The 13,569-nt window shown below is 38.6% G+C and overlaps 1 protein-coding gene across 1 annotated transcript in view; it reads right to left on the bottom strand.

Moving 5' to 3' along the window:
* Positions 1-3,822: 3,822 nt before the first annotated feature.
* The window catches only part of si:ch211-130m23.3 (uncharacterized protein LOC558547 homolog), a 53,771-nt gene continuing 44,024 nt past the window's right edge, over positions 3,823-13,569 (bottom strand). Inside the window, exons 5-17 of the mRNA XM_035658627.1 lie at positions 12,360-12,449; positions 10,626-10,685; positions 10,447-10,513; positions 9,373-9,443; positions 9,207-9,274; positions 8,773-8,821; positions 8,663-8,698; positions 8,506-8,560; positions 8,251-8,321; positions 7,980-8,058; positions 7,796-7,824; positions 7,582-7,680; positions 3,823-6,144 (exon numbers count right to left, since the gene is read on the bottom strand). Coding sequence (XP_035514520.1) covers positions 6,115-6,144; positions 7,582-7,680; positions 7,796-7,824; positions 7,980-8,058; positions 8,251-8,321; positions 8,506-8,560; positions 8,663-8,698; positions 8,773-8,821; positions 9,207-9,274; positions 9,373-9,443; positions 10,447-10,513; positions 10,626-10,685; positions 12,360-12,449 — 804 coding nt within the window. The 3' untranslated portion in view covers positions 3,823-6,114. The remainder of the gene's footprint in view (positions 6,145-7,581; positions 7,681-7,795; positions 7,825-7,979; positions 8,059-8,250; positions 8,322-8,505; positions 8,561-8,662; positions 8,699-8,772; positions 8,822-9,206; positions 9,275-9,372; positions 9,444-10,446; positions 10,514-10,625; positions 10,686-12,359; positions 12,450-13,569) is intronic.

The raw sequence follows: 13,569 nt of genomic DNA, 5'->3' as shown, positions 1-13,569 counted from the left end.
TTTGTTCAGTCTGTTGGTGTCCTTATTACGACTTTATTCTCGTAACATTACGACTTTATTCTCGTAACATTACGACTTTTTTCTTGTAATATTAGGGCTTTTTTCTCATATTATTATGACTTTATTCTGGTAATATTACGACTTTATTTTCGTAATTTCTTAATTAAGGCGTCAGGGAGAAATTTTACAATTTTAGTTTTTACAGTAAATATTTTTAGATACACAATGGTTGAAAGTGAATCATGTGAAATTAAGTGAGAGAAAAACAAGGTGAAAAGCCACCAACTTTTTCATCTTTCATGGAAATCGCAACACAGGGCAAGACAACTTCTGAAAGGGCTGCACTGCATCAGACATTTCTCACAGCCTTGTAAAACTGTCGCTCTTCATCCTTCAAGGGGCCCTCCGACAAGTTGACAGTCTGTGTTGGACAATGTTTTTGTAGAAATAACTGGAGGCTTGTTGGAAGTTACTTGCAGAGAGCCAGAAAGTACAAATGTGTTGCATTATGTAAAATAGAAGCATGAAAACATACACTGTTTCCTTTTGTTAAGCTTTATATGCATACAAGAAAAAGGCATTTTAGTGGCATCCATCATGATTCATGAATCTGACAGTAAACGTGAAGTCAGTCTATTTGGTTCAACTAACTTCAACAGGTAAGTAGTGTTTTTGTTTTTACAAGGCAGAGACAAACTTTAAAAAGCTATAATCCCTCTCGTCTCCCTTTGCAGGATGAAAAAAGCTGTTCTCTTCATTCATATATATCAATCATCTGTAACAAGCATACTTGAATACAAATTTGACTCATGGAGGACTCAGGTATCAGGATTTTAGGTGCAGGTGACTACAGTTGCGTCAACATGTGTTTCTCTATTGATCTTCCTCCTTTGGATCCTCTGTGGCATCAGGGCACAGGTCTGAAACAGAGGCAGGAAATCAGGTTGCATCTTACTGTTTACTGTGTGCGTAGTGGCAAAGACAGAGAGAGGCCGCAGCATCTTACTTTTGTTTTCTCCAAAGTGGAATTCTGGTGGAAAGTTGAGGCACGCAGCCTGTTTCTTAAAGTGTTCCAGATGAGAGGCATCCAATGTCCCAGACTTTGCTGTAGGGCAGGCAGAGGGAGGTAAAAGTTAATGTTATCTCAGTTACCTATTAAAAACATCTATTAAATAAAGAATTTAAATTCAGAGTTTTGGGGTTTTACACATTGGTGTACATAAAGGTTGATGCAGACAGTTACAGACAGCTGTGAACTCACTGAAGAGGTAGAGGTTTCTGCTTTTTTTGGTCTCCCCGTTTTTGCCCTTCATCACTGAGTCATCTGTCCAGAGGAGGCAGTCAGGGCAGGTCACTAGGTGCCTCCCAACGTTCTCATAAGTGGAGGAGTCAAAGTGGACTATTAGAGGTAGAAATAACATTAACATATTGTTATGTATTTCCAGTAATCGTGAGTTAAAGCACATTTAATAATATGTATCATTATTTACTTACATGTCACCTTGGTGGAGTTTCCTGTGAAAGTGCAATTAGTGCTTCCAAGATGACATTTTCCATCCATCCTTAAAAGGAGAGGCGAATATAATAAGCACATAAAGTCTTATGCACTGGTTGCATTAAAGGTAATAACTTTCAAAAGATCAACAGTTACATTTTGTCTGCCCAGCGGAGGGTCATGTCTTCACTATCAGGTATGAGTGAGAGTTCAATCCAGGAGCTGTTGATAGTTTTAAATTCCTCCATGGAGTCTTGGTTGTCTGATGTTCCAACATAGAATATCCATTTTCCAGAAAACTAGACACATACATGCAAAATGAAAACTTTATTATATTATATTCTATCTATAGCAATTTTTTAAATACAATTTAAATAAAAAAATAAATGTTGGTGAGGAGATTTTGGAGCACAAATCCAACAATCCTGTTTATTCATGAAGTGCCTTTGAAATCTGATTAGGACAATGCATGGTACATTTTAACAATATGCAAAAAAAATGTCCAACCTGCAAACTACAATTAGTATTGCTAATAAGTGTTCAGACTTTCTTTATGTTAAAGTTCAAGAAACTCCCGAACACACATTCTCCTTCTAGCTTGTGGATGCTTGTGGCTCTCAAATCCCAAATATTGGGCCTTCATGAACACAGAATAAAAACTGAAACCATTTTTGCTATCAGTTATTAACAAACAATAACAATATAAGTTTTAAGTTAGGTCATGCAAAACAACCAGTGTAAAGCCTTTTAAAACAAATCAAAATCCAGAATCAAAATCCTTTATCCTGATTAGAAATGCTGAGGACAACGTACCTGGCTTCGATCCTCCAGAGGTTTCACCAGCTCTTCACATTCTGGATCCGCTGCAGCAGTCAGAGAGGAGAAAGCCAACAAAGCAAAACAAAACTGAACAACCATGGTTAGAAGTCAAATGACAGCCAACTATATACCAGAGCAAGATCAGGATCACTCTATTCTAGGAAGGCCACAGTGAAGACTAGCTGAGGTGGAGCGACATAAATAAGGGAGAGGAGAAAGTTTGGGGGCGGGGGTTGAAGAGTAACATGTCAAGTGGGCAGTCTACAGTTTGTTTGAATTGCAGTGCTGACTGTGCTGTTTAGTGGAGCTGTCACATTTTTGTCACTCTTTGACTTGTGACTTGAGTGTGCTGCTGCGTATAATAATGTGGCAACTACATTATAACTACAGAACAACGGGCTCTTATTTCACTATGTGTGGACCTCTAAAGTTGGCAAAAGTGTTATACTGGATTCCAGCCACAGTGTAAATAAATGTGTGAAAAGGCTGTTACTGCCCTGATTCTATGATAACTGCCAGCTCGCTGTAGTTTTATAGTCAAAGGACCAGTGTGCGGGATTAAGTGTCATCTAGGAGTATGTACAGCCTGTGCCAGAATGCAAAGAGTTCTCCTCCGGGTTGTTTTAATTTGGTTCCTTTGTACAGTCTCATAGTTGCAGAGGAAGAAGTGATGAATGTAGCAGAGTCACCACTTAGAATGTGAGAAGCAATAGGGGAGAAGAGACGTGGACAGAAACAATGGAGGGATGGGGGGATAGTAGAAGGACTATCCCCCCAGGGGATCGGGGGACCTGCCTTCTCTGTAGATAAAAACGGCTCATTCTAAGGTAACAAAAACATGATTCTTATATTTAGTGCACTAATATTGTACACTAATAAAAATGTGCCTATGAATATTCAGCTTTTGCCAATAGAGCCACTTAAATGTTATACACTGGACCTTTAATGGTGGTATCAATCTTCTGATTAATTCTCATTGTTTCTCTTTTTCAGTTCTTTTTAAAAAAAACTTGTATTTATCATGGTAGACTTTGCAGTCATGCGGTTCACACTTGAAAGCTATCCAACTTCCTTGCTTAGGGCATCTCAGTGGTTGTAGCTATGGGACTGATTGTCTGAGGGAGGGACCTTGCCTTTTCCCCAAACAGATTCATCAGACGGTGGCGGGATAAATCAGGATAGATTATTTTCTCTTTACCTACACACATTTATCTGGCAAACTGTCAGCGACCTTCTGGTGAAAGGCCCACATCTCTAGACCAATGCTCCCAAAATTCAGTCACAAAGTGGGTGGCAGCCAGTTCCAGTAATACTGGAACAAAGCTCAGTTGAAAAAAATGGCCTTTGGCAGGATCACAATCGGACTTTGTTCTTAAACGTTGTCACATTGGAGACACTGCTCTGCTGTACAATACAAGGACATAACAAGTGATAACCTTAAATTCCCTCAAATACACCCTGTTCGTGTACACACAGTGCTTACAAATGAAAAGAGCTGACACTTTGACTAAGGGAAGAGAAGCTTTATACTAGCATATTTAAAACCCATGAAATACTTCTCTGTGTATTTACAAAAACATAATACAAGAATAAAAAAGAGGAAATCAACACATCACAAATGGAGTCCCACATACTGCCACAAAACAGAAAACATGATCCAATTTACAAATGCATCTTCTTGTACTCCCACTTATGGCTTCAATCTAGCACAAAACAAAATAAAATATCTCTGTTCAGTTGTGATGGTGCAGTCCATCCCTCCGTTTTGCAATAATTCCCTCCAGATTTTTCTTTAAATAATAATAATATCAAATACACATACAAGACAGAGGAGCTACATTTGTGAGCTGTACACTTTGCAGTTAGGGAGGGGAAAGGAGAATGTTCACAGGCATATCAACCTTTTGTACATGATGATAATACATCTTGGGCAGTGAAAAAAGTTTAAAACATTGATTAAAAACAAGCTTATTTTAGCTTTCTGTACCAACCATCCTTTTACATCACACTGAGATCACAGTTTATCCGGATGACAATTAAGTATGAGTGACCAAAGTGACTTTATAAGCTTGTGTCTTGCAGTTTACCATCCATAATGGTCATCTGTTTTTGAGTTCTTTTTCTCTCCTATTTTGACATCCAGAGAATGTGGGACATTGCGGCTCCAGGACATTTGGATAACGATTTAAATAACTAGATTTGAGACAGGCCTCAGCAAAGAAAACCAACAAATCACATGTACAGGTTCAGTGTCCCCTTTTTGTTTAATAACATGGCCACATGCAGTATCTTTTGCTCATCCCCATTTTAAACTTTGTCCTGTGATCGTGCAGTGAACAGATTATAAAATCCTCCAAAAGGAAACTCGGTATACCGCTCATACTGGGGAGTCTTGCTGTTTGAATTGCAACAAAGGGTTTATTACTGAATACCAAAAGACTTGATTATGAAAAAACTTTCAGTCCTATCCTCAATGCTCTCCAGTTATGTAAGTTTTGGATAAAGAAAAACACATTATTACTCTTACAAAATAGAAAGTTGAATTCATAAGCAATACAACTCACATTTCTCAGTTCAGTACACTTCTGGGGTTTTGCTGCCTGAGCCTTACTTCTGGTTTGACCAGTAGCTTCTGATTGCTGAATGTTAGCTAATGTTACCAAAATTTTGCTAGATATTACGCTATAATGGGGCCACTTACTAAGCCATTTTAATCCATCACTGGATCATATGACTCTCACTGTATCGGTCTTAGCATTTACCATTATCCTATCCTGTAATCGTCACTTGCAGCAACAATGGCCACTGTTCAACACAATTAACATAGTCTCACTTTAAGCTTTGAAAAAAGCAATTGTCCCCCAATAACCATTCAATGTGACTTTAAATTCAAAATGCAGGCAAATATTCCAGGTTGTGCTGAAGGCTTTCTGCAAATCATGGTTAAAGTCTGACCAAAGAGCTGACTTTGATCTGCGCTTCATTTGCCAAATCAGGCCTTGCAAACATGTGATACGGGTGAGGCATCTTACATTTTCCACATTTGTGGCCGAGTTTGGGGACGAAAATTGAAAAACTTCTTAGTATAAAACATAAAATGCAATGTTAGTGGTCATCTTAGACAACCACAACATTTAAAATGACTTTAAATTACTAGACAAATATCTGCACAAGCCTCAAATAAACCTCATGGTAATATGAGTGTGATGTCTCTCCAATTCTATTCCAGTAATGGACAAAATAAATTGCCAAGAAAAGACAAAAGATGTTCCTTGTGACATCCAGTCAGATTAAATTTCATCATCAATCAAAAAGTGTGTTTATCTCTTTAGATCCTTAAAATGGTTAATTTAGGATAAATAGGAATCTGGCCTTTTGTTTCTGGGCATGAACTTTCTGGGTGTGATATGATGCAAAAGGCAGAGACATCTGTCTGTGACAGTGACTGGAGTGTGTTCACAGTCTCATACACACTGTACGCAAATATACAAAGAGTTCTCCTCTGGGTTGTTTCAATTTGGTTCCTTTGTACAGTCTCATAGTTGCAGAGGAAGAACTGATGAATGTAGCAGAGTCACCACTTAGAATGGGAGAAGAAATAGGGGAGAAGAGACGTGGACAGAAACAATGGAGGGATGGGGGGGATAGTAGAAGGACGGAGCCTGGGCCAAATGTCCTGACTACGCAGGTGGTGGTGGAGGAAGAGTCACTGGCCTAGATGACATCACATCCTGTCTCTCTGCTTTTCACCGATCCACACCAGCTTACTGAGTGACTGACCAAATGTGCCTCCAGAGCCTTCACACGCTCATCGTCATGTTTGGAGAATACTGCAGAGATAAGATTGGGAGAAATACGTATGTGTGAGTGTGTGTGAAAAAGGCAAATAGGCCACAAGTTGATTCTTGGGTTCCTGGAAGAGTGGTCAGATGCTGAGTAGAACCAAAGTACAACCCCAAGTCTGCACTGAGACAAAGGCAGACACTGCACTATGAAGCCAAATGATTCCAGGGTCACTACATTCCTTGTCCGGAACAAAAACATAGTTTAAGTGACACCCTTCTGTTCTGTCTTCTGGCTTTCCTCTAGTTAACCAGGGTGAACCCTCTGGTCCACCCATACATACCCACACAGGTGAGAAATACAGACATGGTACCAAACACAAACTTATAAAATATATAAAAGTTTTTACTGTTATACAGCAGTACCCTGAATTAGAAACCCAATTCCAAAATACTCTGAATTGTTTATTGACATTAAAAAAACTTCTCAAACATTTAAGAAAAAGTTTAAAATTATGGGAAATATGCTTGTTTAATTGCTTTCTTCCTTACATGAATGCAATAACACATTTGTATGGTTAATATCTATAGATAGCAAATACTTAGCTTGGCCTTTTAGCAACAAAATCTACCTACCAGTACCTCTGAAGATTATATCCTTATGTTTTGTTTATTTAATCCCTAGTGACTTTCTGGACTTTTGTTGTCACAGTGAGGTTTCCAGGTGACCAGTGGAAACTCCAGAAAGACACTGCTCTCAGCCAAGAAATAGTCAAATACATAAATCCCCATAAAGCTAGAGCCTGTTGTTTATACACTTTGGTGTATCAGATATAATATGTTCACTAGTAAAACTGGTGCTAGTAAGTGGACTTTTTTTCCCTTTGGATAGAGCCAGGATAGCTGTTTACCAGTTTTATGCTTAGCTAAGGTAATTGGCTGCCGGCTATAGCTTAAATTTTACTGTACAAATTTGAGAGGGAGCAAATATGTGTATTTGCCAAAATGTCAAACTAATCTTAAAAAAGCAACATTTTGTAAATCCATTTTTAACCTAAAGGTCCAGTGTGTAACATTTAGGAGGATATATTGGCAAATGGAAACAGAATATAATATTCATAGGTATGTTTTCATTAGTGTATAATCACCTGAAAATCTTTGTGTTTTTGTTACTTTAGAATGAGCCTATCTACAGACACCACGGGTCGCCTTCCATGGATTCCACCATGTTGAACCACCACGTCTCTAGAGTAGCTCAGAATGGACAAACCAAACACTGGTAGATAGGACCTTTCGCATTATACACAAGGTTTGTGTCCTCCCACACTTTGTCCTGTTTGTCATTCCCAGGTCATTAGTTGCAATCTGCATATTCACCGCTAGATGCCACTAAATCCTACACACTGGTCCTTTAACCTCAATAGTTATGGTATGAAGCCTGAGATCCCTATAATCATACCAGACAGTAGATGACAATTTACTTCCACTTTCATTCTGAAAAGGGTTAAGGAAGTTTCCTCCCATCTCTCCATCCTCCCTGGGGGTCCCAGGCTGGTTACTCATACTTAGGTTACCAGGAGAGTTCTGTAATAAAGACGTATTTAATACACACATTACCATTAAGTTAAAAGCTACAAAAACCAGATGTGCAGTGAAATTGCGAACTGGAGTTTCAAAGTAGATAAATATCTTCTCCTACCTTGGGGAGACTGTCCATATCACCTGACCCTGAGAGAGGGAACACAAGTATGAAAAGATCACAAATCACTGTTAGTAAACTGATGCTTGTTTATCTTAAATTATGTGACAAATTAGGGGAAAAACATAATCAGAGACTTAGTGTCACTGCGGCACACACTGTACCAGCTACTTATTCCTGATACCTAATGATCCATTCATGTGATGGGGCTCCATACCAGCCATCCCCCCTAATGGACCATCGCCACCTGCACCCATAGGGAACTGGGGAGAAAATACACAGGAGACAATGATAATGAATGATCTGTAACAAAATTAACCATTAACAAAGTAACAAAAAGTAAAAACAATACATATTTTTTTTTTATATCAAAGAGCTATTACACCCACACACAAATTCCATAAGCATCTGCACTTCAGTAGACACAGTGATATACAGAGAGAAAAATGTCTCACATTTGGTCGGCTTCCACCTGGAGGGACTGTGTTTATCATAGTGTACATGTTGTCACCAGAGTTGGTTGAATCTGACATAACAAATGGAAAACAATAAAAGGATTAGAGAGCATAAACAGAAACACACACACACACCACACACACCACCACACACACACACACCACACAACACACACCAACCAACACACACACCAAACACAAAGCACAACAGACAACACCGACACACACACACACACATGCATATACAGAGCTTACCTGCTGGACTTGGCATTATTGGGGTCCCAGGTGGCCCACCTCCTCCTGGAGGTCCCTGAAATTACAGTTTTGGTTTCAATAAGATTCATACATGAACTAATGAAAAGCAACCTGTACAACTAGTGAACAGCAGCAGTTTAAACTCAAACATACATACCACATAACTTCCTGGAGATGCAGAAGAGTAAGGGGTCTGAAAAAATACAGTAGTAAATGATGAAATAAATCAAATAACTCTCTGTTTGGTGTCTTTGTTACAGCACTTACCGAATTGGAGTTTGGAGGATTTGGCCAAGGTCTACCCCCACCAGGCCCCCTGGAACACACACACATACACACACACACATTAGTTTTCTGCTTTTGGCAGGCTTCTTTGTTCCCAATTCATTTGAGCAGAGTTGGCAACAACAAATTCTTCAGTTGCCCAAGAGAGGTGATGGGAACAACATTTAAAAAAGGAAGACAAAATAGAGCAAAGCTGGCTCCTAGCTCCGCGTGTAGACCTCTAATAGCTAAGAACAAACAGTAAAGTTGTAATCAAAAGCTACATACTGTAAAGTAAATGGCTGACTGCATCTACTGTAGTCAGAGATTAAGGACATTTTCAGTTTAATTCTGTCCCCTCTGAGTGAGAGACATGTGGGAGGTCATTTACATTTACATTGCATGCCTATAGGTAACAATATGTAGATACCACTCACATGTTCATGCCAGGCATCCCAGGACCAACCAGGGCATTTAGCGGTGGTCTCATCCCACCTCCATAGCTCTAAAACAAAAACACCAAAATGTCCTCAGCTGTGTCTACATGAGAGTAACTATCAAAACCAATGCTTTGTAAATATCCCCACTTATCTGGTCCCATACCTGGGGTCCTAGTGGTACCATGCCTCTGGGTGGAGTCATCCGTTGCATTGGTCCTCCCATATTTGGATGTCCTGGAACATAGATAAACAGTCAAACCACAACCAGCAATTAGTTTGTTCCAGAGCCATGTATTCAGGATTCAAATTTGTCAGACTAGGGTAAGTTTTATATTGTTCAGTCATCCATTTTTGGTTATGTGTCACTGTACACTGTATTGTTTCAAAACCCCAAGAAGACATACAAAATTTATGTCTTCTTGAGATCATGTGACCTGTGTGTCTGTCACCAACTATCATACAACATTTACAGTTCAGAAAGAGTTGAGTTGAACAGTAACTGAACATCCTGAGTCTTTTAACCCTCTACATAATTTATGTGTTGTCTGGATAAACTATAGCAACCAATGTACTGAATAAATATGTCTTTACTGTCTTATATTTCTCTCTACGGTCCACAACTTTGTTCAAGAGTGAAATATCAGCAGTTGTTTACTGGATTGCCAGAGGATGAATCCCAATGACTTGCCGACCCCCTGATTTTTCCTCTAGTGCACCCATGATGGTGACATTTTTAATTTTGAATGAAATACTTCAATATCTACTAGATGAATTGGCACACATTTTGGTTCAAACATTCATGTTCCCCACAGGAAGAACTGAAATAACGTTGCTGATCCCTTAACCTTTCATCTAGCGCCATCATCAGGCCAAATACCTGCAAAACGTACATGCTCAGTAGCCATAGCATGCTAAGATGCTAAAATAAGATCAAAACAAAACATGCCACAGATCAGCATGTTGGCATTGTCATATTGAGCATTGTACCATGCCGACATTAGCATTTAAGTCAAAGAACCACTGTGCCTAAGCACAGCTTTACAGAACCGCAAACGTGACTGTGGATTCTTGTTAATAGTTTAGGGATGTTGGTTTCATGGCAAAAGTTCAAGGCCGTGGCTCCGCAGAAAATTATTTTTGGATAAAATCCAAAGAAAAAACAGTGGCAGTGTTATTCTTTGATAAACTGGGTGCTGCTTATGTTTGTGTTTGTGCATACCAGTGTGTGTATGTGTACCTTGCTGTCTTGTGGGGTCCATTCCACTGGGTAACATAGGCTGGCTACCTGGGACTCCTCCAAGTCCCTACAGAGAGAAGAGGATCCATCCCTAGGATTATTATCGCTATCACACAGATCGTTCATTTCTACTATCCACAGTTCTGTCTTTTGCCTGCAGGTGTCAGTATGGCTCTTACCTGATTGGGTAATCTGAGGGGTGGTCTGGGTCCTCCTGGGTACCGAGGTGACATAAATGGCTGAAAAAAACAGCATAAATGCATAATCTTTACAAACTTGTCCATATAAAGACTCTGTAACACAACATTTCCTACTTAACACAGGACATGTAAATCTAAATAAACTTTTTTTAAATATACTTTTACTAAATACAAACTGACTTATTTGAAAGACAAACAACCAAACAACATGACAAAATATACCATCCTGTGCCAAACCAGGTCACAAATAATATTCCTTCTTTTATAACCCCTTGCACAGAAACAAAAGTGTTGTGCTATAGAGCATCATCAAGTTTTTTTCACTCTCCAAAACAGGAAACCAGCCAGAGCTACTGCAAGTCTTTTGTTGTGCTTTGGGCTCATTTTCCTTTAACAACAGTGCCATGACAGCAGAGTCGGGAAGCCGACCGCATTTTCATTGGTTTGGATTTATGGAAAAAGAATGAGAGAATAAAAGATGAGGTTTGTTAATAATGATGCAAGTTTATGTGTTAACTGTGTGCAGTTTGGCAGCATGTGTGAGAAGCTCTTTTGCAGCTGTGAGTGGGTTTTCACTTGTCCTCACCACAGACAGTAGCAATGCTGTTGCTATGTCTGCTGAACTAAAGCCACTGTGGTCAGTGAAGCCAGCCTGCATAATCTTATTATTGTGCAGTGCTGGGAGAAGCAATACAGTAAGTTAGCCACTAGAGAGCAATGGTCCACTTGTTTTGATCAGGGTCTTTTCTTTAATTACCCCTTTTCTCATCTTCAAGCAGTGCAGAAGAGCCATCAAAGGAAAACAGCTAAAGTATTTTAGTCTATTTAAGTACTTTTATGATTTAATACAATGTTTTAATCCATAAATGAAAAGGTAAATGCAAATAACGTAAAACAGAGTTACTAAATTAATAAACCGAATGAGTGACGCTGAAAGGTAGATATTTGGATATATCTTTGCGGGTATTATTGTGTATTATCTGTCATCTGCATTTATTTTCCCAATAAAATTTAGTTTATCATAAAATTCAAAAAATAAAGTTCCTTCTGTGACATTCTCTGAACTGGTCTATATGCAAGTCACTTTATGGAACCTGAATGAAGAACTGGCAATCTGATAATTGTCGCATTTCTTTAACCGATAGGTCTTGACAAGAGCTTGTCTTCAAAGAACAATTGATCTTCAGAAGGAGATGGAAAAGGCTGTTCAAACTCAAAGTTTGAGTTTTTTGAAAGCGGAGCGGAGAAATGCCTATGAAGGCTATTGATCTGTGTGTCAGATGCGAGCGTCTGAGTTTGACTGATAATGACGGTTAATCAATGTACAACTGGCCGAGTCCTTCTGATGGAGAACAGAGATGATCTGGGGAGAAGCTGCATGTGTGACTTTTTGTTTGCGAGAGATTTATTGCTCCTGTCAGAGTCTTTTCTCTCCATTTGAAAACACACACACACACACACACACACACACACACACACACACAGTGGTGCCCCCACAAAAAAAGATGAATGCATATTATACACATATGCAAAGGTAGAGTACGTTAATACATACAGTTAAGTATATTTTTTCTTCAAGGAACAGTCTCATGAATTAAACTGACATACTCACATATGGAAAAATTATATTAATACTGTATGTGTAAGACCCTCTATTGCACTTTCTGTGTATGCTTGTGTGTGTGTGTGTGTGTGTGTGTATGAACCGCATACCTGAAAGAATCCTGGAGGTACTGGCCCCACAGGCATGCCCTCTCCTGGGGGAAGGTTCCCTAGGACGGGGCTGGGAGCTGCTGCAGCACTCTGAAAGAGACAGCGGAGTAAAAATCACAAGCAAAAAGTACTGTACTTAAATACAAGTTTGAGATATTTTAGTTGAGTATTTCCATTTTGTGCTACTTTAGTTACTATAGTTCTACAATTTCTACTACACTTCAGAGGTACACTACCTTTCAAAAGTTTGGAATCACCTGTTTTTGTATTGTATTGTTTTTCGTCTTTCCTTTAATAATGTCTATTTTAACATATATAAAAACAGTATAATTTGAACTCCAAATGTATTATTTGAAACATTTGAAATAGTTTTGGCCCCAAAATAAGGATACTGTTGTAACCCCCCCCCCAAATACCATAGTCTACAAAAGCGTAAGTGACCATAGATCATTATTGAAGCACAACAGTGCAACTAGGCTCTAAATATATAAAGAACCCACTTTTCTTTAGGCCTTCTGCAGCCTACTCAGTGGTAGCATTGGACAGGTTTTTTGTCAGTCCATAGTATGTTCAGCTGATATTCGTGATCCAGTTCTAATAGTGCTAACCCCACACTAACCTTCTATTTCTACTTCTTAGTTTTAAAAGTAGCTTTGCTAAAGCAATACGCCTGTTAATTCCAGTTTGTTATAGGCATTATTGTGCAACTGACACTGAAACATGGACCTGTTACATTTTAAATCTGCACAGATTTTGATGCTAAGTTTCCAATTTATTTTACCAATGAGTGATGTTTTCTTATATTCCTTTCTAACTGTTGCTCAGAGGTTTCTGTGTCTCTTTCTGCCCTTTTTGTCTGGTTGAACCATTGTTCAGCATTTTACTTTCCCTGTACAAAAAATACTTTTTCATGCAAAACCCTTTGTACAAAATAACTCTACAATCACTTGACTGTTAAGTTAGTTTATGGATTAAGATTTTATGTACTATATATTATGAGTTTATTAAATATGATGCAGTAAACTACCTAACAATCAGTTCATCAACACATTAGTAAAAATATTCAATAATATAATATATAACAGTGCACTCACAGGGGCATTTTTCCTGCACTATGAGTACTGTACTTTTTACATTTTGTACATTTTTGTAATAACAGTGCCTTTACTTTTTTTAATGCAGGGCTTTTACTTGTAATGGAATATTTTTA

The sequence above is a fragment of the Morone saxatilis genome, unplaced genomic scaffold (assembly GCF_004916995.1).
Source record: "Morone saxatilis isolate NCDOM2014 unplaced genomic scaffold, NCSU_SB_2.0 Contig16, whole genome shotgun sequence".
Lineage (NCBI taxonomy): Eukaryota > Metazoa > Chordata > Actinopteri > Moronidae > Morone > Morone saxatilis.
Note: the sequence above shows the minus strand (reverse complement) of the source record. Positions and strands in the feature narration are given on the sequence as shown.